The 25,823-nt window shown below is 38.2% G+C and overlaps 2 protein-coding genes across 4 annotated transcripts in view; one reads left to right on the forward strand and one right to left on the reverse strand.

Moving 5' to 3' along the window:
- The window catches only part of LOC307151162 (fibulin-7), a 28,908-nt gene extending 12,272 nt beyond the window's left edge, over window positions 1–16,636 (reverse strand). For all 3 annotated transcript variants that reach the window (XM_079859033.1, XM_079859032.1, XM_079859034.1), the window contains exon 1: window positions 16,434–16,636. In XM_079859033.1, coding sequence (XP_079715159.1) covers window positions 16,434–16,496 — 63 coding nt within the window. In that variant the 5' untranslated portion in view covers window positions 16,497–16,636. The remainder of the gene's footprint in view (window positions 1–16,433) is intronic.
- A 4,991-nt stretch (window positions 16,637–21,627) lies between these two features.
- Window positions 21,628–25,823, forward strand: part of LOC307151175 (uncharacterized protein) — a 33,287-nt gene continuing 29,091 nt past the window's right edge. Inside the window, exons 1-2 of the mRNA XM_079859049.1 lie at window positions 21,628–21,757; window positions 23,341–23,416. Of these exons, the coding sequence (XP_079715175.1) occupies window positions 23,349–23,416 (68 nt within the window). The 5' untranslated portion in view covers window positions 21,628–21,757; window positions 23,341–23,348. The remainder of the gene's footprint in view (window positions 21,758–23,340; window positions 23,417–25,823) is intronic.

A 25,823-nucleotide genomic window follows, 5' to 3' on the forward strand; every position in this document is an offset into this window, starting at 1 on the left:
TTTCCTATTAGACATTCTCTGGTTTTACCCGTGTTTTACCCGTCGTCACTGTAACAATGAAATAGACTGCATGGCGAAAAAAAGCTTTTCCGCTTCGTGTGCGCCGCCGCACTCTCCGTTCCGTGGCGTGCGCGCGCGTGTGTGTGTGTGTGTGTGTGTCGACGACCCGCTGCGCTCTCTGCCAGAGACAGTCTCTGCTCAATGTTCGAGTCCGTGTTTGCGCTGCGCGTTCTGCTCTGTCGTTAACGGCCCAAACACTCCAATCATGTACCGATCACGCACTGGAAAAGCAAAGTCCGCTCAAATAAGGTGAAATTTCTCAGTAGTAACTTAGATTTCTGTTTGCTGAGCTGGTATAGTCATGCTGGCAACAATGGTAAAATGACCTGCTCTGATCACATGCTCTGGTAATAATAGCTTTGGACTATATTTTATTTTGATAATTATTAAAAAAGTGGAAAAAAAAAATCTTAAATTGATTATGTTGATTGATTATTGAAAAATAATAATACATTAATATATTTGTTTAATATTATTTTAATATAGGGCTATTTTCTGTTCCTGCACTGTAATCATAGTTATTTATTTATATTTTTCATTATATTTTATTATGTGATATTGGTTTGAGACTGAGAGTATTTTATTTAGTGGAGAACTTTGCAGCAGTATTTTATTTCTTATTCTTTTTTTATTTTATATCTATTTTATTATATTTTATTAAAAAGTGTTTAAAAAAGTGTAAACAAATTGTTAAAAAAAGTTTATAGTAATAAACAACCTGCAGTTTAATGTTTGCATTTCTTTCCCTTACTGTACCGAAAATAAACCGAACCGTGACTTTAAAACCGAGGTACGTACCGAACCGTGATTTTTGTGTACCGTTACACCCCTAATATATATATATATAATTTATTTAAAGAAAATGTATTTTTGATGAATAAATATATTAGAATGATTACTATTACTATTGTTTATGTTTTTGAAAGAAGTTTCTTCTGCTCATCAAGCCTGCATTTATTTGATCAAAAATACAGAAAAAAAAATGTAATATTGTGATATATTATTACAATTTAAAATAATTGGTTTTCAATTTATTATACTTTAAATTATCATTTATTTCTGTGATGCAAAGCTGAATTTTCAGGATCATTACTCCAGTCTATCATCATTCTAATATGATGATTCATTATCAAAGTTGGAAACAGTTCTGCTGCTTAATATTTTTTCATAACCTGTGATACTTTTTTAGGATACTTTGATGAATAAAAAGTAAAAAAATTAATTAAAAAAAGAAGCAAATGTTACATTTTTTAAATAAATCAATACTTTTATTCAGCAAGGATGTGTTAAATTGATAAAAAGTGATAATAAAGAAGATTTATATTATTAGAAAATATTTGTATTTTTATTTTGAATAAATGCAGTTTCTGTATTTTTGATCAAATAAACGCAGCCTTGATAAGCATTAGAAACTTCTTTCAAAAATATATACATACAGAGTGTATCCGGAAAGTATTCACAGCGCTTCACTTTTTCCACATTTTGTGATGTTACAGCCTTATTCCAAAACTGATTCAATTCATTATTTTCCTCAGAATTCTACAAACAATACCCCATAATGACAACGTGAAAGAAGTTTGTTTAAAAAAACTTTGAACATGTATTACAAATAAAAGATGAAAAAAAAATCACATCCTTTCACATTTCACATCACAGCCTTTGCCATGACACTCAAAATTGAGCTCAGGTGCTGTTTCCACTGATCATCCTTGAGATGTTTCTACAACTTGACTGGTAAATTCAGTTGATCGAACATGATATGGACATGACTTGTTACGTGCCAGCCTTTTAGTCTAGGGGTAATAGGCATAGCCGTAAATTATGGAGAGAGAGAGAGAGCACAGGAACTTCTGGTCTCCAGCCCCAGTAACACACATCCAGAATGAGTGAATTTAAGTTGGTGTTTATTGAATCAAAAGAATATAAAATGGAAACATAAACTTCAGGAGGGGGCAAAGGCCAACACAACAAACAAAAAGGTGTCTAACTCAGTTACCCATAACTTAATAATACATACAACAAAAAGGAAAATAAATGACAAATGAACTTCCCTATCTCCCTGACTACACATAACCAGGAGAAAATAAGTTTCAAACAAAATGGCACCCACCTCCCTCCAAATTTCCTTAAAAGAAAATCTTAAATTCTGAACAAAGTTGTAAGTTTTCTACTAAATTCACAATTTAACCAATGATTAGCACTTGTCAGCAACAGAACACAGTAAAGTTCTCTGGAGCAGAAGGGGGGAAAGAAAAAAAAAGTCCAAGTTACAGTCTGCATCCCTCTCAGTTTGCTATGAAGTAGTGCCGGCTTTATATGCTGGTTTTCTTCTGGCTGCAGCCAATCAGTGGAGCTGAGGTGAATGGGCAGCAAATCAGCGACAGGTGAACCCAATCACCTCCATGAGAATGGTAGCAGTAGACATGGGGAAAACCAAAACCAAACACAAATCACATAGATCAATCACAAATAAAATACGTCTCAGGACGTAACACCCCCACCACTAAAGTTTACAACCCACGGATTGTAAAATAGGCTACTCATAGACCTTCAATAGTAGTGCAATTCAGCCATCATTTAACCAACCCACTCAAGTCTCCACATCTGCAGTCCTAGAGAGTGCATCTGACACCACATTGTCTTTACCACGGATGTGCTACAGGTTAAGATTATATTCCTGGACAATTAGGGCCCAGCACATCAAACGTTGATTTGAGTTGGACATGCGGGAGAGAACGATCAATGGGTTATTGTCAGTGTAAACATCGATAGGCATGGCACTACTTCCTAAGTAAACCTTGAAATGCTGAAGGGCTATAAGCAAGGCGAGAGCCTCCTCAATCGTACTGTACTGTTGATATTGAGAACAACTTTGAGAAGTAGAAGATAGGGTGGTCAGTTCCACGGGAGTCCTCCTGCAACAGGATTGCTCCAGCACCGGTAGCACTGGCATCTACTTGAAGTTTGAAAGGCAGGTCAAAATTAGGGGCAGACAACACTGGTGCATGGCAAAGAAGATCTTTTGCGGTTTTAAAAGCATTATCACACTCATTGCTCCACCTAAAACTCTTTGTAGTACTGAGAAGATCAGTAAGTGGTGACACAACAGTGCAGAAATTACAACAGAAACCCCGGTAGTACCCACTCATACCTAAAAATCGGTGTAGATCACGCTTGTTACGGGGTGTAGGAAACTCAAGTATGGCAGCAACATTAGCCTCAACTGGCTTGACACAACCCTGGCCAACTTGTTTACCCAGATACGTTACCACAGCTTTAACCATCATACATTTGGCAAGATTCAAGTTTAGGGAGGCAGAAGCCAGGCGACTGAATACTAACTCCAGAGTATTTACATCTTCCCAGGTTTATTAATAGATGACTACATCATCTAGCCTGGAAATCCAGACCTAAATCTGAAAGATTAATGGTTTGGCATCGACTAATGAAAATCGGCCAGCTTGAGGGGCGGCACCAAGCATGCATTGCACTGCATGCAATTGGATATCACTACGACCAATCACAACAAGCCCTATATGCTTAGCTACCAGCGGAGCTAACTGGTAGATTAGACTCTTGCCGTATACGGTCAGCTAAACAGCAAAAACGTCCTTCCTGCAAAGGAATGATTCGAGCGCCGTCTTCTGTTCCTCTTTTAGATAAAAGCCAAGTCTAACTAGTTCATAGCCATCTTGCAATGTTTACTTATGACTTCATCATCACAGCGCTGTCGTCATCTGTTTAGCTCGCCTAATGTAGGAAATGTTAAGGAGTGACGAACGCAGAGATCTGAGCTGCACATGGAGTTGGGGCACTTGTCAATAGCCTTTTAACAGGTCTAATTTTGTGACATATCTAGCAGAGCCTACTCTGTCAACACAGTCCTCCAACTGAGGAAGAGGAAAGGAGTCAGGTTTCGTTAAGGAGTTAACCTTCCGATAGTCCGTACAGAAGCGTTAGGAGCCGTCGGATTTGGGCACTAATAGACATGGCGAACTCCATGAACTCTGACTATTCACCGGTAGTCTATGCTGCAGCATATACCCCACTTCAGATCTCATTATGTCACGCTTTCTGGGGTTTACTCTATAGGGATATTGCTTGACTGGATGAGATTCACCTATATCAATGTCATGTTTTAACATTGTCGTTCTGCCAGGCATATTAGAAAAGAGTGAGGGATAGTCACGAACCAATCTAATAATCTGCTCACTCTGTTCTTTTGTCAGGTGTGCAAGAAAGCTCTGTAAGTCACTCAATATGGCAGAGTTTTGAAGCTGCTTAGCCGGAACTTGTGCACATTTTTTTTTTTTTTTTTTGAAATATATTTATTAATTTTTAAACATTACAAAACAAAATTTACATCAAACAGAAGAACGAGAAGAAAAAAAAAAAAAAAAAAAAAAAAAAAAAAAGGCTTACCACAGTAAATCAGTTTAAGAAATAAATGAGATGGAGAGTGGTATATTCATACAAACAATATATCTTTACATATTTTTGCACCAATGTGCCACACATTTAAACCTCATTAAACAAACCCTCTAATAAGAATAGAGGATATATCTAAGCCCATACATATCAGAAATGGGTCCCACCTTCTATAAAAGAGGACATCTTTATTATAAGACGCACAAGTTAGATAATCTAATGAAACATATTCCAATATAACCCTGTGCCATAGTGACCTAGAAGGGGCTTTATCAACTAACCAGTTCAAAAGAATACATTTTCTTGCACAGAATGTAAGGAACTTGCAAAGTGTCTTTTTATTTTTGTCTAAAACCATGTCGTCGTATATTCCAAGCAACATGTGTTTTGGACCGTAGCCAATATTGATAGATAAGATAGCATTAAGCTCTTGTTCAACCATAACCCAAAACTTCTGAATCTCCTTACAAGACCAGAGACAGTGAATAAGGTCTCCTTCCTCTGTTTTACATTTCGGGCACATTGGCGAGCAGTCTTCTTTAAACTTGTGCCTCCGCGAAGGAGAAATGTGAGCTCTGTGCAAAATTTTTTACTCTGTTACATATGCTTAAGGTCCCTGCATTCTTCCATGCTTCCTCCCATTGATCGTCTGTGATTTGTATATCAAGTGTCCTTTCCCATGTCTTCTTCAATAAGTCCGTATTTGAGGATCCACAATCCTTGAGAACCCTATAAAAAGAACTTGTAGAACTGTTCATTTGTGAAAAAAGCTGTCTCTCCACAGCCGAAATGTCTTGATTTGTGAGCAAAGTAGTGTCCTTTTTCACAAAGTCTCTCAACTGTAAATAACGAAAAAAATCCTGTCGTGGGATGCTGTACTTGGTGGTTAATTGGTCAAATGACATTAAAGTGTCCCCCTCGAGTAGATCATGTAAAGTATTGAGACCTTTATTTGCCCAAACTTGAAAATTTTGGTCTACAGTCCCCGGCAGGAAGTCATAGTTACTACAAATAGGAGTAAAAGTTGAGGTAAGTTGGGATCGACCCTCCAAACGCCTGATAACTTTCCATGCCTTGACAGCATTAATTGTGATGGGGTTACTACAAGCAACTTTCAAGGACTTAAACTTTTTAAGAAAAAGCAGATTTATTAATGGAAGTTTACTGAGTGAACTTTCAATATCAAACCACACTGTTCTGGTCCCTCTATGTACCCAGTCAGAAATATAGCGCAAGTGAACACTTAGCTGATATCTCCGTATATCTGGAAGGTCAAGACCTCCCACTGAAGATGGAAGCATTAAAGTTGAAAGTTTTATACGCGCTCTTTTTTTAGCCCATATAAAGGAACTAAACCAACCATTCAATTTCTTAATAGTTTTGTGAGTAAAGTTTATCGGAATCATTTGAATGGGGTAAAGTAATCTTGGAAGAATATTCATCTTCAGGAGAGAGATCCGTCCCAACCAAGAAACAGGAAGAACATTCCACCTTTCTAAGTCTAACCGAATACGTTCAAAAAGTGGAGGAAAGTTTACTTTATACATCTGTTCAAAGGAGGGGGTAACATTAATGCCCAAATATATGAAACCCTCGGGGGCCCATCTAAATGGAAAGGATGATAAAGTTTGGGGTATTAGTTTTAAGCTGCCTATAGGCATTGCCATTGACTTATCATAATTAATTTTATATCCTGAAAAAGTGCCGAATTTGTCAATTGTGTCTAAAAGAGCTGGAGTAGAGGTATCAGGATTCACCATGAATATTAAAATATCATCGGCATATAGGGCAATCTTATGTTGATTGTTTGCTATTGTTAACCCACAAATTTCATTATTTGTTCTTATTGCTTCTGCCAACGGTTCAATTATCAAAGCAAATAAAAGAGGAGATAGAGGGCAGCCTTGTCTCGTCCCCCTCCCAACCTTGAATGTAGAGGAGCGGCATCCATTAGTCAGCACGGCACTAAGAGGTTCATTATACAATAACTTGATCCACCTAATGAAGTGCTCGCCAAGACCAAATTTATGTAACGTATGAAATAAGTAAGGCCATTCGATGCGATCGAATGCCTTCTCCGCGTCTAGTGAAATCACAAGACCATCTACTGACTGCTGCCTAGCAAACTGTATGACATTCAACAGGCGACGCATGTTATTGACAGAGTTGCGTCCCACAATAAAGCCTGTTTGGTCATCCTTTATTAGAGTGGGGAGAAGGCATTCTAACCGTGTTGCTAATATTTTAGAAAGAATCTTCAGATCTACATTAAGCAGTGAAATAGGTCGGTATGACGAACAGGCCTCCGCTTGTTTACCTTTTTTCAAAATTAAAGATATATTCGCTTCTCTCATGGATCGTGGCAAATGGCCTTTCACGAACGAGTCATTGAGCATATTTAGTAAGGGGTCAACTAATAAATCTCTAAATTCTTTATAAAATTCAATACTAAGCCCATCTGGGCCAGGTGCTTTCCCAGATTGCAAACTCTTTATGGCTTCTAGAACTTCCTTTTTAGATATAGGAGTATTAAGGGAAGAGGCCTGATCTTCTGATAAACTGGGTAGGTTGAGGGTGGAGAAGAAATGCTCTGTGGATTGTGTTGTATCCCCTTCTAATTCTGACCTATATAAATTCTCAAACCATTCTTTAAATGTATTATTAATAGATAAGCTGTCTAGAAAACGTTTACCGCTGCTATCAACAATGGACAGGATAGATTGAGAGTCCGATTTTTTCTTTGTTAAAAATGCTAAATATTTCCCCACTTTATCCCCATGCTCGTATAGTTTCTGTTTGGCAAAACGAATTTTCACTTCTGCTTGTTTTGTTAAAAGAGAATCTAAAGCAGATCTAAGTGCTGAAATTTCCTTCATCTTACCAGGGGTTGGTTTTTTAATATATAATCTCTCAGCATCTTTAAGCTTTGATTCTAGGATACTTGTGCACATTTTTCAAGTAGTTCATCCTCTGGCATTACACGAACAGTAGCAACAGCAACAGGTGGAACAGAGAAGGAAGCAGGTTTCTCGCCACGCACAATAAACTGCTTCAACATATTTATGTTTTCCGTGGTTAGGAGTGTGAATGACATAATTAGTGCATTTGCTGTCTGATAATTAGTGCTTTTCTTTGACTTCATATGGACCCGAAAATTTTGCTTGAAACACAGAACCCGGATCGGGTAAGAAAACAAGAACACTGTCACCCAGTTGAAAACTACAGAATTTACTTCTCTTACCATAGAGGGTCTTCATTTTTGACTGAACTGTGACCAAGTGTTCTCTAGCAATTTCGCAGGCCTTATGCAATCTCTTATGAACAGTGCTAATGTAGTCAAGTACAGTCACAGGCGAGGAGTCTTTAGCTAATAATTGCTTACTTAGCAACTTCAAAGGACCACGCACAGTGTGGCTGAAAACAAGATCAGCTGGACTAAACCCAAGACTCTCTTGCTCTGCTTCATGCACAGCAAGCATAAGGTACGGAAGACCCTCAGCCCAATCCTTCCCATTGGCTATGCAGTAGGAGCGCAACATTGATTTAAGGGTATGATGAAATCTTTCGAACACGCCCTGCGATTCAGGGTGGGACACGCTTGAGAGTTGGCGTTTAACCCCTAACTCAGGAAGGGTCTGTGCAAATGTCTTTGATGTAAAGTTTGACCCTTGGTCAGTTTGCACAACACGGGGCAGACCGAAGGTAGTGCAGAACTTCACCAACTCTTTAATTACTACTTGGGCTCTAATTAAGCGTAAAGGTATCGCTTCTGGGAAACATGATTGTGAAAATATATTTGTGTCCTGACTTGGATTTAGGTACCGGACCCACACACAGTGTTGCCAGATTGGGCGGTTTTGAATTTGATTGTGCGGGTAAAAAAGGGTTTGGGCGGGTGGACAAAATTTGGGCTGGTTTGGGGTCAGTTCGGCGGTTTTCAAACATCTACATTTTAAAGTCTAATTTGTTAAAAAACTAAATTAAAGTGTGCATGTAGTCCATAAAATCAGTCATCATGACATACACACGCCCATGCAGAGTCAGCTGGCGTTAGTGTTGACATCACATCTCCGCAGGCAGATGCGATTGAGCGCGATAAGTTGTAGCTGTATATTCAAGTGAACGCTAATGCCAAAGTGATATAGCCTAACGTAGACTCACTGTATTCCGGACACTTAGCACAGTAAAAAGTCCCGTAAGATATAAATCCGCGGAAGGATAAACCTGATTGGCTCGTCTGTCTCTGGGGACATGCCTTCCACACGTTTCAAAGTTTGATTGACACATTTTGGACTAATCATTTTGGAGAAATCTTGAAAAAACTGCCGGGAGACGCAGTGTCCGGATTACCGTTAGAACTCACTGTGTTCCGGACAGCGGAAAATATCTACTCACTGTGTTTCGGACAGGTAAGAAGGAGTCATTTCTAATATAAAACACATACATTTTAACAACTATAAGTTGGTAAAATAATGATATTAATCTGCATATGTTGTATATTTATTATTTATAAGCGTCTAACACTCTTTTAATCGACGATTGATCATGTGAAGCACATGGCAGTCCAAAATGGTGATGCACAACTGAAAACTGACGTCGATAACATTAATTCTAATGTTAACTTTATATTTAAGAATTTTATATTTGAGTTATTTTACTTATGGCTTTAAGTGTTTTTAAAGCATTAATGTTTTTTTTTTTTTAACAGGCGAGGAGAGAGGCCAGGACACAGCAGGGAAAGGGGGAAACCTGACCTAGTTTTTTGTTTGTTTTTTATGTTATTAAAAAATTCCTTTTATAAAATGGTCTAGATTCATTTTTATTGGGTCCTCAAATAACTTAATGTTATAGAAAGTATGATTAACCTTACTTTTATGGCTTATAAGTAACGTTAACTTAAACATATTAACTTAATGGCTTGAAATGTTGTTAAATTGCATGTTATTATAATGCGTGCTGTCCTAACTTAACCAGATAACGTGAAATTACACAGATGTTTGGAAATGACCTTTAAAACAGCATTTAACATGAACGTTAATAAATTTAGCTTGAGGTGTTTAAATGAGGGTGCAGTGATGCGCCGCTGCCACTCAAATTCATGTCGACAAAATGGCTCATTGAACGTGTATATCCCTTAAAAAAGTACAAATATTTGCAAATTGTAACTCAAAATTATTTTATAAGACCATAAGAATGTTTTTTTTGTGTCATTTTCAGGTGGGTGATCATGGGTAATCCTGTTTTAAGAGCCGAGGTATTCTCCCCTCTTCATTTTGTCCTGCCGGAAAACCCTCCCCCCGCCATTTTCTGAACAGTCATTGGTGTACGTTAGAAATTCACGTTAATTTCTTTGAAACGACTGGCTCTGGAAACACAGGGTTGGTCGGAATCGAAAGAGGAGGAGGCAAAGATAACACGGATATATATAGATGCCGTGACCTGGAAGTGTTTATTTATAGGATTTGCGGAAAAGTTCAAGTGTCCGGAATACCGTGATGTCCGGAATACAGTGAGTCTACGTTACTATACAGTAAGTTGTATCTACACAGTAAAGAGTGAGATAGTGAGCAGCTCTTAAAACGTACACCTGGTGGGAGATATCGATGGTGAATATAACTCTGAGGAGAGCACAGTTGAATGACTTGAAATGAAATTAAATATGGGACGTGAAATATGTCCATGGTCATGTGCACACTAGCCAAACCAGACATCGGCAACTTTTACACCGTCCAGACTGCACAATACTCGACCCTGACAGCTGCTGAAAAAGGTTTGAATCAACGATGAATGAGTTTGACTGCTAAATTCTGCGTTATGTTCTGCAAGGCTACTTCCGAGGGTTAAAGTCATCGGTTCATTTCTTGATTGCCGTTTTGACAGTGTCCATCTGGACATTTTAGTCATATTGGCTAATTCTCCTTAATTATTGCCCTGTTTTGATCTGTTTTCCTGGAATTTTTTATTTTATTTATTTTTTATTTTATTTTATCATTGTTATTTTGTTTTAAGGAGATACAAATTATGCTTATCAACCTTGAATGACAATGAAATTATATCATATTATTTTGGCAGTAAAATTTTGGGCGGGTTTTTCTTGTAGTGGGCGGGTTTTGGTGAGCTTTTGGGCTGGAAATCACCGTCCCAATCTGGCAACACTGCCCACACAATCAAAAAGGAGTCGCTCAAAAGGTTCTCGCATAACCGGTATCGCCTGCAGAGGGACAACTGGTATTTTTTTGTTGTGTTTACCAGCCAATTGACATCCAGGACACGATCTACAAAAGTTGGATACATCAGATTTTAATCCAGGCCAATAAAAGTATCGGGAAACTCAGGGAAAGGTTTTTGTGACACCTAAATGTCCTAGTAGCACATATTTATGAGCCAGTTTTAACACCTGCTCTCGGTAACCAGCTGGCAATACAATTTGGAGCAATTCTTGCGAATCATCATGCGCTTCATGCCTCCACTTACACATGAGCACAGAATCTTCCCAAAAATAAGCTACCTTTGCATTAGACACCTGACTAAGGGGACAACTTCAATGCATTTTACCAATGAGGGGTTTAATTTCTGTGCAGCAGCCAGCTGTTCCTTACCAACTTTTAAAGGAAATGTAACTGCGCTCTCGCTGTTAGGGCGAACTTCTGGCTCTACTGGTATCTTATTACCAGTCCACAGATTCGTCATGCAACACCAAAAATGATTCAGAGAGATCCACCATGTATCTGAATACAGACGACTGAGCAAGAGTTACAATGCACGCAGAGAAACCTGCAGGGAATTGATGTGCTAAGTCAGGTTGCTCACTCGCGCTAGGGTTATGGACCACAATTGGACAGGGAAAAACTTCGCCCCCTGCAAGGTCATTACCGAGAATAATTCCCACACCCTCGACAGGTAACTGAGAACGCACACCAAGTTTTACAGTACCTGTTACAAGATCTGTTTTCAAGTAGATATTTTGATGAGGAATGCTTCCACGCCTTACAGTCAGAAATTAAATGACTGGGATCGAGACATTAAAAGCAAGCCCGTTTATCGCTTCAGTAATTTTTACGGCGTGGCCTCGACTGGCTCTCACCTTTGCCAATGCATGAGAAAACATGTGTCGCTTCCCTATCAGATACTTCGCAAACGGAAGGGGACACACTAGCACGACGTGCGGGAAGGAACACATTCCGATGCGCCAACATGAACTCATCAGCCAAAACCGCGGCATCGGAAAGGTTTGCAACTTTCTGCTCATTTAAATGGACAACAACATTTTCCCAGAATACTACTTTTGAAGTCCTCCAGCAAGAACAGCTCTTGAAGCTGATCAAGAGTCGAGTTCTTGCTGGAGAGACACCATCTCTCGAAAAGGGTTTTCTTCTCCCTCGCGAACTCAGCTAATGTCTGTTTGGCTGTTTTCACATGTGATCTAAACTTTTGAAGGTATGCCTCAGGTACCAACTCAAACGCTCTCAGAACAGCAGATTTCACTATATCATAGTCAAGAGACTGATCTATTGGTAAGGCAGAGCAAACCTCTTGTGCTTTAACAGAAAGGCTGCACTGCAATAACAGAGCCCACACGTCTTTTGGCCATCGCAATTTCGTAGCGACCTGTTCAAAGGCAATGAAATACGGATCCACTTCCGCATCTCTAAATGGGGGCATGAGTTTAACATACTTGCCAACATCAAAATCCGGCTCAGAAATCACATTATCATTACTTTGAGGTCCAACAGCAACAGGTGAAGTGACAGGAGATAAAGTAGAAGTGAGTCTAGAGCGAGGCATAGGAACTGGTTTTCGATTTAATTCCAGAGCACGCAAGTCTAACTGACACATTTCAATGTCCCTAACTGTTTGTGCCTTTATGGCACAAAGCCTGATCTTCTGCCCTTCACAATCCTGTTTTTTTATAAGGAGGTCTAACTCCTTCAACTTAACAGCTAACATGGACCCACCCAGAGACCCAGCCCAGAACCAGCCCAACCCAGCTGCTTGTTTTACTGTGAGATTTTCCCATGTGGATTGTACTGTGTCTGTGGTGTTCTTTTGACACACCCAAAAAATCTATTGGACGTCTCCAATAGACCTGATTTTTCCCTAAAATCGGACAGGAAGAGCTCTAGGACTGACTCACGGGGTAACCTCGGGTTCACTGCCTCATCAGTCCGCTCCCCAAAAACCCATTTGTTCAGAAGCTTTAGGAATGGAATCAATCCAGTCCGCACCCCACAGAACCTCAAGTTTAATCCCGTCAAACTCACTACTTGCGGAGTGCATGTCATGGATGTCCACTGAGACTTATGGTCTCCTATACTGACATAATAACCTCTCCCTCCTAAGTATGATCTGAACCATTTTAGGACTATCCCAGAAAGCCCGACCCAGTTTTCCAGCCTGTCAAGAACTATGTTATGATCGACAGTGTCAAATGCAGCACTGAGGTCGAGTAGTACCAGAATTGACGTTTTGCCTGTATCAGTATTTAACCGAATATCGTTTATTATATTTATGAGCGCTGTCTCTGTGCTGTGATGTGGTCGGAAACCAGATTGAAAATTGTCAAAGTATCCATTTGAGATTAGGAAGTTGTTCAGCTGATTGAAGACAACTTTTTCAATGATCTTGCCTTTGAAAAGAAGATTTGAGATTGGTCTGTAAATGCTCAATATGTTGCTATCCAGATTGCTCTTTTTCAGGAGGGGCTTGACAACTGCAGTTTTAAGGGACTTTGGAAAATCCCAGAGAGAAGTGAGGCATTTACCACTTCTAGAAGATCTGCTTCTAAGCAGTTTAACACACTTTTAAAAAAGAAGGTGGGGAGTGTGTCAAGAGCGCAGGTTGATGTTTTAAGGTGCTGTACTGTTTCTTCCAAAATTTTAACATTAATTTCTTCGAAATCAGACATAGTAACTTTCTGAGGATGTGGTTTGATCTGTCTGACCTCAGTGCCACACGAGGATATGCTGATCGCCTTTCTGATTTTATTGATTTTCTCAGAGAAGAAGGAAGCAAACTCACTGCACTTGCTGTCTGAGAATCTGGCTTGGGGGGTTGTTAGACTCTCTACACTAGCAAAAAGAGTGCGTTTGTTATTTATGTTTCTGATTATAATATTTGAGAAGAAAGTCTGTCTAGCTTTGCCTAGTTTCACATTGAAAGCATGAAGGCTGTCTTTGTAGATGTTATAATGGACTACAAGTTTAGTCTTCCGCCACATGCGCTCTGCTTTTCTGCATTGTCTTTTCATATTTTGCACTGCTGTTGAGTTTCTCCAAGGTGCTTTTTGTCTGCCACTCTTCTTCCTGACTTTAACAGGAGCAATATCATCAATTACACTCTGTACTTTTGAGTTAAAGGACTCAAGGAGAAAATCAACAGAGTCTGCAGATATGCTTGGTGTTAAGGATATAGCCTTCATAAATAGTACACTAGTGTTCTCATTTAAGCATCTCTTCTTGACAGACACAGATCTAGCTTCAGTGGCAGGAGAGATCAATATATCAAAGAAAATACAGAAATGATCAGACAGTGCTACATCCTTAATAACAATCAATGAAATGTTTAGACCCTTACTTTTAAAACAGTTTTGATTTCTTTTGCCATATTGGTTTCTGTATTATCTATGTGAATATTAAAATCCCCAGCAATAGCAAAACAGTCAAACTCTTGTTGAGGAAATTGAAATACTCTGAGGTAATTGTTGATAACAGTTCTGTAAAGTCCTCAGCAAAGGCTGGAGAGTATTTTGGAGGCCTGTAAATAATGATAAGTAAAATGTGTGGAGCACCTTTTAACACAATGCCCAGATATTCGAAAGACGGGTAATTCATCTTAAGCCATCAGCTTACTTCTCCGGAATGTAGGCTGATGGCAGTGGGAGGCTGGTTGGATAGGAAAACTGCTTTTTTTGTAGTAATCTTCCATTCACAAAAGTTTCTAGTTTTTACGTTGATGCCAAGCTGTCGATTTAGCACTGTGCTGATTTGCTGAAGAACAGTAGCTAAGCAGGCAGCAGTGGTGTTGTATGGTGCAGTGGTGCTGGCCACTGTACGGTAGAGTATCCAGACGGAAGCCACTCCTCAGTAAAAGGCACCTGGAGTTTGCCAAAAGGCACATGACAGCCGCACCTGAAGGACTCTCAGACCATGAGCAACAAAATTCTCTGGTCTGATGAAACAAAGATTGAGCTCTTTGGCCTGAATGGCAAGCGTAATGTGTGGAGGAAACCAGGCACTGCTCGTCACCTGACCAATACCATCCTTACAGTGAAGCCTGGTGGTGGCAGCATCAGCTGTGGGGATGTTATTCAGCGACAGGAACTGGGAGACTAGTCAGGATCGAGGGAAAGATGAATGCAGCAATGTACAGAGATATCCTTGATGAAAACCTGCTCCAGAGCTCTGGACCTCAAGGTGATGATACACAGGGCAACTTTTTGAGCAATGTTGCTGGGCAATGTTGCCGTCAAAAGGCAACCAGATGAGACACAGGGCCCACGACCGAACTTAATTATCCAGATAGAAATGCATTGCCCATTTTCAATGGGAAAGTGCCCAAGCAACAATCGGTCGGCAAGATTGCCCAGCAACATTGCTCAAAAAGTTGCCCTGTGTATCATCACCTTCAGACTAGGGTGACGGTTCCTCTTCCAGCAGGACAACGACCCTAAGCACACAGCCAAGATAACAAAGGAGAGGCTACGGGACAGCTCTGTGAATGTCCTTGAGTGGCCCAGCCAGAGCCCAGACTTCACCCGATTGAACATCTCTGGAGAGATCTGAAAATGGCAGTGCACTGACGCTCTCCATCCAACCTGATGGAGCTTGAGAGGTTCTGCAAAGAAGAATGGAGAAACTGCCCAAAAATAGGTGTGCCAAGCTTGTAGCGTCATACTCAAAAAGACTTGAGGCTGTAATTGGTGCCAAAGGTGCTTCAACTAAGTATTGAGCAAAGGCTGTGAACACTTATGTACATGTGATTTTTTTTTTTGTGCTTTTTATTTTTAATAAATTTGCAAAGATTTCAAACAAACTTCTTTCAGATTGTCATTATGGGGTGTTGTTTGCAGAATTCTGAGGAAAATAATTAATTTAATCAATTTTGTAATAAGGTTGTAACATAAAAAAATGTGGAAAAAGTGAATACTTTCCGGATGCACTGTATATATATATATATATATGTGTGTGTGTGTGTGTGTACAATATGCACAATATAGGCACAATATGTATGTGTTAATGTGCATTTTACAGAAGAATCCAGAGTCCGTTCCAAACAAAGTTTAAGGCTATTCTGAGCTTAATTACCCTGTCATTTGGATTGTCACTGCAAATCTGGTTAGTCTTGGACTAGATCTACTCTGTGTTTTGGGAAAATATAAGAGCCTGGTGTTAAAACCAAAGGCAAACACCACAGCGGTTTCACAGTGTGAAAAAAATATTTGCAGACTGAGCTGGGAGATGTTTTCAAGTGAGAATCATGATGTTTATGAAGAGAGCTTGACAGGAACTTTGTATGATTACTAAACTCATTAATATGCTATTGATTTAAAATGTTGAGTATTCAGCATTAGGCCCTGGAGAAGCGGAATAATATATTCATATTTTGATTAAAAGACTATCATATTTATATTAATTCTTATATTTATAATGATATTCATGATCAAATGTATAATATTTAAATAAAACATGTTAAAATATTATTATTAAAAACATTAAATGATTAAATATTATATAGGCCAAATATATAATAGATTATTCTTCTTCTTTTTAGTATTATTATTATTATTAATGAATACAAATACATTAAAGACAGTGAACACTGATATATTGATATAAGCCCAATAGAAAATCTCATGACAGCAAGTGTAAATTATTTTTAAAAAGCTTTTTTAAGATCGTTTTCTGTTTCTGTTGATTTTTAGACTATATTGTTTTAAAGTCACTTACTTGCCCCTGAGATGTGAAGAGTTGGCTTGTAAAAATGATCATGAAAAAAAATACCACCTTCATCCTTAAAACAAAAGTCCTCAAAGTCCTGAGTGAATGTCAGAAAACTCGAGATTACTGTTGTTCTTCCAGTGTAGAATAGATCCAGTGTGAGTCCTGACTGAACATCTATGCTGTCTTTGCTTGTTTTGAGAAGATGTTTTCAACCCGCCCTTCAGATCAGAGCGCGCTCACATCTGCACGCGAACGCGCGTCTGAGAGAACTCAAGCGTCAAATAGATTTGAAATATAGATATGAAAGATATTGAATTCGATGTCGATTTAATATCTTTTCATTTGGATAAACATGGATATAGTATGTTAATTTTTTTCAAGGAAAAAATCTAATGTTGCAAACTACTCAGGAAACCCTGTCAGCTGGTACATTTTTATTAAAGGTTAATTAATAACTGATTTGTAATTGCATATAAGGCTGTTTTATAATAATAATGTTATGATAATAAAAATGCAATGGTATTTGAGTAAAAATATATTGTATGTATAGTGCTTTTTTTCCTAAATGCTCTTCTCTAGATCAGGGTCGATATTCTGATTTCAGTATTAGGAGGGCTTATCTACCAATGAGGGTATGATTAAAAATAATAATAATAATAATATAAATATATATTGTTTGTATACTATGAACAAAACAGATGGTTCTCGCAACCTATCAAGTCAATCCCTGAATATTGAATTGATTTCTAATCATTTTAAATAACCAGCAAATATTCATTATTTATATTAATTAAGAATATCGACAAACTTTATATTACTGTAATTTTTTAGATTAGCAATATGTGGGTAAAACATTATTTAGTTATTTTTAATTTTTCAACACGTAACTATTTTTTAATTTTAAAGAAGATCTAAATTTCTGATTTTCATTCATGGAGATAATGTGGAAAATGTGCCATGCTTTAGTGGAGGATTTCTGTCACCTGGTGGAAAACAAGCACTTTTAAAGTCCCCCTGTAGTCTATAATTGTATTCCTTAAAACTCATCTTTTGATCACCAAATTGACAAATGTAAATGTTTTTTCCTTGAAAAAAAAAAATGTCTTCATGCCTTAAATGCCCCCTGAAATCAAAATGTAAGTTTTTTAGCTCTTAGGATGAATATATTAGCCTTAATGTTATGAATAAGCTGGTGTGTCCAAAACAATGACAAAATTCGCATTTATAAGATATAAGCATTCAAAATTTACAATCCCTCACTTCCGCTAAAATGGATTATTTTTAATGACAGCACTATTCCTTTTCTTCTGTGTGGGTCTCTGAGTGAGAACGGAGGCTCACTATTGGCCAGCATCACACACATCACACACATGACCAGCGTCGGCCAATAGTGAGCCTCCGTTCTGACGTACAACCCAGAAGCGCTGCGCTTACACTACGTGAACTCACTCAGAGAAACACAGAAGAAAATAAAGAGTTGAATAAAGTTGTTATTTATGGGGTTTTTTGCGCACAAAAAGTATTCTCATCGCTTGATAAACTTAAGGTTGAGCCATTGTAGTCACTTGGACTATTTTAAACATTGTCTTTACTAACTTTCTGGGCCGGCAAGTTTCAATTTCAGAGAAGCCTATGGAGGAGTGAGACAGCTCTCAGATTTAATAAATAAATAAATAAATTTAAAAAATATCTTGATTTGTGTTCCGAAGATGAACGAAAGTCTTGTTGGAACAACATGAGGGTGAGTACTGACAGAATTTTCATTTTTGGGTGAACTAACCCTTTAAACAACATAAAACCATGCAAATTAATATGAAATTTCAATATCTTTAAAGGGGTCAAATAATGCCATTTTTGTACAAGTTATTATGATTCTTTAGGGTCTAAATTAAAAGTTTGTAATATACTTTAATTTAAAATTCTCATTAGTATTGTAAGAAAACACTCATTTTACCTGTCAAGAACAGCTCTGTTTTCATCACGCCGTTTAAGTGCATGTGTCTTTAAATGATAATGAGCTTTGCTCACCCCGCCCCTCTGTTCTGTGCGCACACAGTTTGTAATAACACAATAACCATAACGCGTTGTTCATTATAAACGTGGGATTATGAATTATATTGATAACGTCATACATAGAAAACATGCCGTAATGTACCCTGAGTGTAAACAGCCGCATTCACCGTGAAGCGTTCAAGTGATTTGCAAAGATTTATATTAAGATTAATAAAACGTTACACTTACTTCTTCTTCTGGAGGTGCAGCAGGAACACGAATAGTTGGTACCGATCCTTTTCTCAGGAGCAGCTTCTTAGCAAAACGAGGGCGCGTCTGTGATGAAACGCTGCTGTCAATCAACAATCGTGGGAGGGGCGTCGATTTTGTGACGTCACACAGTTGAACGGCTTGATTTGAGACAGGGGAAAACATATAAGGAGATTTAAAAAAAAACCACTGGATGGATTTTTATCATTTTATAATGGTTGTGTACAGGCACTGCCAACACACATTTCAGTACAATCAACTTGTAAAAGTGCATGTACCATTATATGACCCCTTTAATTGTTTGCATTTCTGAAACAATATATTGAACACCAAAGTTGTAACCTTCCCAAAAACAGACTAAACAGAGTGTTTGTTGAGTAAAATTAAATAAAATAAAAACTGAATTAGAATGAATGAATAAATGTTACTGAAGCTTATAAACATTTTAGTCAAAAGGTTTAGACAAAAGGCATGTTTTTCTGCCATGTCCAACACCTTAGGCCATTAGGGACTACAGTTGGAAAGATAGCCTATATGATTAAACATCTTCTAGTCCAGTCATTTTAAGCCAAAATGGGGGTCAACCTTGAACAAATTGCAACAGAAGCAAGCTCAACTGATTTTGTATCCTCAATATGTCCTGAGTAAGGAAAAAAAAAAGTCCTGAAGAATCCCATTAGGGGAAAGTTTCGAAAAAGACCCAAATATATCCTATTCATACGCCTATTCATTATTTTTCTTACGTGAATAGGGTAAAATTTTTAACCTTTAGATATCACCATGAAAATTACTGAGTTGATTACTTACATCAAGACAAACAAAAAATGTATTACAAGTTTTTTGAAATTATTTGTTAACATGGACAAACGGTGCATAATCTAATTACGTATGTGCTAATTTGCATAAATAACACACCAGGTCTAAACATTAGGTCTAGCCAGGTGAAAATGTCTTGTTGAATCTTGTTGACACATAACAGTAAAATACTTAATATTAAGGTCTGAGTGGAACCCATTACGGCTACCCATGAGCATTAATAAATAGAAGAAGTACTTTAGAAACCAGCCTTTATTAATTATTATTGCAGAGATTGGGTTTGGGTTTGGGGCTGGGTCTGTGGGACTGTTTCTCGGGGACAAGTCTGAGGGAAGAACAGGAGACAATGGTAAGGAGAATGCAGAAGACAAAAGGTAGGCAAAATAAAAAGTGAATCCCCAGAAACAGTCCCACAGACACATCTCTGCAATAATAATTAATAAAGGCTGGTTTAAAGTACTTCTTCCTGCCTCTATGTATTAATGCTCATGGGTATCCTAAATGGGTTCCATTCAGACCTTAATATTAAGTATTTTACTGTTATATATCAACCAGATTCAACAAGACATTTTCACCTGGCTAGACCCAATGTTTAGATCTGTTGTGGTATTTATGCAAATTAGCACATACATAATTAGATTATGCACCGTTTGTCCATGTTAACAAATAATTAAAAAAAACTTGTAATACATTTTTTGTTTGTCTTGATGTAAGTAATCAACTCAGTAATTTTCATGGTGATATCTAAAGGTTAAAATTTTTACCCTATTCACGTAAGAAAAATAATATTGAGGATACAAAATCAGTTGAGTTTGCTTCTGTTGCAATTTGTTTAAGGTTGACCCCCATTTTGGCTTAAAATGACTGCACTAGAAGATGTTTAATCATATAGGCTATCTTTCCAACTGTAGTCCCTAATGGCCTAAGGTGTTGGAGAAGGATTTGGTGTACTTAACTAAAAACAAATATATATATACTAAATCAGTCACATAATAATATTACATTGAAATTATACCAGTTTATACTTCAAAGATTGGATCATAAATATGTTTAGACCAGTTTGCTTTGATGTAACAGTCATTACATCTGTTATGCTAATATTTTACTTTTACAACCCCCCAAAAAAGTAAATGTGTGCCTTCCACTGTTTCTGCTGTTCACAGTCTGGCAGAAATGATGTGTGGTTCCAAAATATATGGTCAAATGAGAATACAAGTGTTTGGTTGCCAAGATAAAGGCCAAAGGGGGTGGGTCAACTTACCCCCTGGCTCATCTTACCCCACTCTCCCCTTTCTTAAGGGGTACCTTAAAAGTGGCCAATGTGGTTGGTCCTCTTTCTTTGAATTCGACAGAAAGTCACATGAGGGTGAGTAAATGATGTCAGGATGTTTTATTCTTGCTTCATTTATTTATGTTTTAGTTTTAGTTATAGATTCAATTATTGCTATCGAAGCAGTCAACGAAACGTTATATCTTTTCATAGAAATCCAGTCGTCCATTAATCATCTGAATGTGTTCCCAAGACTAACATGCTCAGAAATCACAGCTGTCACAGACCACAGCTTTTTAAATCCCAAACCCACGACAGTTTTACATCATCAGCATTTTATAAGCGTGATTTCACCCGCTCGAGCTCAAGCTAAAGTTAGTTTTCATCTGTCATCCTCTCAGTCACATTAGCGCGGGAACTGAGGGGGGGGGACTCGAGGGAATGAGTTTAAAGCTCCCTGAATAACAAGAAAAGAACCAGTCAGCTGGATCATGTTAAAACGGGAACCGACAGTTTTATATTAAGTTATCGTTTCATTGATTTCCTTAATAAGGGCGCCTGGAGGAAATGTGGCAAACGAAAGAACAGAGGCTGAGTGTGTGTGTGTGTGTGTGTGTGCGCGCACGCGCGCTGAGCAGACAGTGATTTATGAGGTCTCAGCTGAATTTTGCTTTACAACTTTCATTTTTCCCGTCTGGATTCTCCTATCCTCTCCTGTAGGAAATGGATCCGTCCAGCAGCCCCTTTGAATTTGATGGTTCGACCCCCAGTGTATAAGACATAGTAAGAGCTCGGTCTCTCTCTCTCTCTCTCTCTCTCTCTCTCTCTCTCTCTCTCTCTCTCTCTCTCTCTCTCTCTCTCTCTCTGAGGTTAGACTGATATAAAGAGAGCATTTCGAGGGAATCTACAGAGCAGATGAACAGGATGAGCAGAATATAAGACTCTGATGAGCCTGTGAGAAGCCAGCATCGCAGCCTTCAGTGTAAGTCTGAGTTATTGTGTCATTCTCCTCATTCTCACTCATTCTCATCAGCATTTACAGCGAGAGGAGATGTTGTCAGATGTGTGCTGGTATTAAGAAATGTCTTATTCTGTCTGTGTGTGTGTGTGTGTGTGTGTGTGTGGAGGAGAGATAGAGCTTTTATTACATTTAAAAACATGTCTGTCACATTTTACTAAAAAATAAATAAATAAATAAAAAATAATAAGAAAGTATATTTTGCGTAAAGAATATGAATAATATTTTGCATTGCAAAATTATCATAACAAATAAAATCATTTTAGCTGATAAAAAATCATAAAAAAATATATTTTTGTGTTTGGTTTTGGGGTGAAATAAGACCTGGATATTTATTTTAGTATTATTTAATTACTACTGTAATATTTATTAATATTTTGAATTAACCTTTATTTTTATTTTCTTATTAGTAATTGTGTTGTGTTTTTTTTTTTTTTGTGTGTGTGTTTTTTTGTCATTTTTAATTAGTTTTTGGTTTTTAATATTTTTATTGAGCTTTCATTTTATTGAGATTTATTAAAGCCCAACGAACACAAGGTTAACATGAAAGAATTTTCTGTATTATTTTTTGCATTGTGTTGTGTTTTAGCCATGTCCGTAAACTTAATGTCCCGGCAGAAAATTACCTGTACCTTTTTCCGCTTTTTATTTTTGTGTGTACTGTGTAGTACTTGAACTTATTTTATTTAATTTCTAAATGTATCTAGTTTTTGAATAAGACTTTTTTTTACCTAATATTTTTCGAATTAAGCTTTAAATTTTTGTCAAAATAGATTTATATTTTATATTTATATTTTATTTCAGCTTTATTTCAATTGACGAAAACTATTTTATTTGTATTTTTAGTACCAACACTCTTAAATCGACTGGTACAGGTCAGACCAACGTAATGTTGTAATGCTCAGATCAGGAAGACGTCTCACAGTATTACAACTGCACAGTTTCACTTTCTACACTCTAATAACATATAAATAAACTAATATTAGACTCCTGCTGTAATACATATGAGACTAATATTAGACTACTGGACAGTGACTTTCTGCAGTCGTCTGATGATTTAGCCACTGCTATTTTACAAATGTGTATTATTTCACATGTCAAGACGAGTAAAGATCAACTTTACAAAGTAAAAAGAGCACAGGACAAACACTGCAGGTGTTTTATTGTAGTCATTACTTGTTAAATGGCCTATATCACTAGGACAATGATGCGTTAGTGGTGAAAGTGCACTGAATACTGACAGAGATATTAATCTTGAGAAACACAGATGATTAACTCTAGCCAAGCAACAGATGTTGGGTAACGTCATTTGTGTTCGTACTGACAGTGAAATAATGAGACTGTGTTTCTTTAAAAATATTTGGACAATTTTTATTGTCACTAAAGAGATATTGTATGTCTATTTTCGCCATTCTAACACAAAATCTACCCTTCTCCTGTTTCTTGATCTTGAAGCACACATTCAGTGTGAGGCAGCGGCATGTGTTGCTGTGACAGAAGGAGTGCTGTTGTATTATTCAGCTCATTGTGCTGTCTTTCCTATTTAGACCAAAGCATGACGGGTGTTTTGCGAAGCTCCAAACAGAGACCCGGTATGAAGCGCCCTCGAAACGAGCCTTACAGGTACAGACACACACATTTCTCATTTCTCACAGGCATATTTCACAACTCGCGTCATGAAGACATAAACATCTGCTCTATTTTTGACATTCTGCCACTGTGATTTTCTCATCTTTGTCTTTCTCTTGTCTCTCCATCTCATTTCATTCCTCGCCAATATCCATTTCCGGGTGTTTGGACAGTTAGATTTGTGTGAGGTATTTCTAAAACCTTGTCTCACATAGTCAAACTTCTGACTATGGGCATAAAGTTTGGTTACTTTTTTAGCAGCGCTGGTTCCTGAAGAATTTTTCCCATTCATTTTTCCCATAGGCATTTTAAAAAGTCTTTGTTAAAGAGTTATAAGCCATGAATGAATCTAGCCAGCCAGCAACAAGATAATCTGAAGCACAAATGTATTTGAACATAGGACAAAAATACTTCATTTTGAAAATTGTGTTTTTTGAATTTTCAATATTCATCAAATTTTAAATAAAAATCCACATCTGAATTTAAAAAGGGTGCATTTGAATTTTAGGTGTGCATCAGGCAGCTTTATCAGTGACTGAGTGCACACGAGATGTGATGACGATGTAAGAGTTGTTGAGTTTATTTGTTTTTGTTAGTCTATCGTCGAACCCACTTGATGCGATGCTGCTGCGCTGTTCATTCAAATCATTGCAGAAATAGAGAAGATAAATGCGGAGAAGATCTTAGTTATGTCAAAACCTTAACCAAGCTGTTCACATAGAATGCATTTTCTGCGCTGCTTTTCCATTGTTTTCTATGTAAACATGCGCTAGACGGACATCTTTGACATTGCACTCGGTCTCGCACAAGAGAACTGCGTGTTTAGAAAGCCAACTTTTAAAAAACATGTCTCGAGACTTTTTGGGGTTTTTCTATTCCACTGCATCATGTTTTTAAATGCAAAAAAAGGCACTTTGTGTGATCGGCACTTCGGCTCCTTGTATTAAGCTAGGCATAAATACAGGATGCTGTTTTGTTCATAATTGTTTATGCAATTTATTAAATTATATTTGATTTCTAAACGTTAGTTTAAACGTTATGCACTTTTTTGTACAGTCAGTCATGTTATTTCATTGCTTTGAATAGTGCGGTGCATTAATACGCCCTCTTGTGGCCTCAGGAGACAAGCCAAAAGCTTCTCCCCCCTAACTGCAATAATTTCTTTTAAATTCAAGTTTCCTTTGAATATTAGTAATTAATAAGTATAAAATAAAAATTAGTTTTTTAGGAAGTGCAGAACTTAGCACACTCGCCATGTCTTTAAAATAAGAAAATATTTCAGAATCATTCATTATAATGCTTTATAATTGTACCAAAACCTTGTTAATTTACTTATTAGATGCGTACTTTACTAGTATTAGATGCGAGATATATTCATATAAGCTTAGTTTTTGACTCTGGATAATCTTTTTTTTTTTTTTTAGAGAGATCATGGTTCCCATTCAGTCAGTCACGTTCAACATCATGTCGATACTGACGAATTGGGCTCTCGCCTGGGAGCCAGAAGTACAGCGTTTCACCACTCAGCACTTCGGCGTGGAAGAGCAGATTTCCTAAAAGAGCAAGCACGGGCGAAGAGTTTCTTTATAAAGATGTCCGTGTGTTTCTGGATGTGGTCGTTTCCTGGCTTCATCTGACGGCCGCGATCGCTGTCTCACATTTCTAGACCGAGAGCATGTCCATGTTGGCATTGCGGTCGCAACTCTCCTTCTTTGCGGTGGAGAGTCCCCTCTGCTGTTACCCAGCCTGCCACCGCTTCTCATAGCAGAGCTGCGGATCTGGTTAACACTTTGGGAGGCCCGAGGGCACCTTGTGTCTCATTCGGCGCTCCAGATGTGGACCAGATGTCAATCGCTGCATCGGAGAGCGGAGCGGGCTCCCCTGGAGAGGATGATGAAGATGATCACCCCTCGGGGATGGTTGCTCACGCTGAATTGGATTCAGAGTTGGCGGTCATGCTTGCCTGGGCATCGGGCTCGAGTGGGACCCTCCACCTTACCTTGAGTGTTCACGGTTGGATGATTGGTTCCTGGGTGCGGTGCATGGTTCATAGCTTTTCTTCCAGGAAGAGCATGAGGAGGTTCAGAAGTTGTGGAAGGCACCTTTTACTGATCGTAGCCGCTCTGTAGCCTCCTCACTCTCACTGCCCTCGATGGCAGGACCGCTCAGGGTTACATGGAGATCCCACAGGTGGAGTCCTGCGCACAGAGTCCTGCCACCCGGTGGGATCCCCCACATCTCCCATCCAAGGCCTGTAAGACGACAGCAGCCCTGGCTGCCATACATCCTTCAGGTCCATCAGGAAAACACTTTCAAAGAGCTGCAGGAGGGTAGTTCTGAGCCAGGGTTGATGCAGGAACTGCGCACCTCGCCCTCTCACGTCATCAGCCCACAGACAATG

Source organism: Squalius cephalus (genome assembly GCF_949319135.1).
Source record: "Squalius cephalus genome assembly, chromosome: 23".
Taxonomy (NCBI): Eukaryota; Metazoa; Chordata; class Actinopteri; order Cypriniformes; family Leuciscidae; genus Squalius; species Squalius cephalus.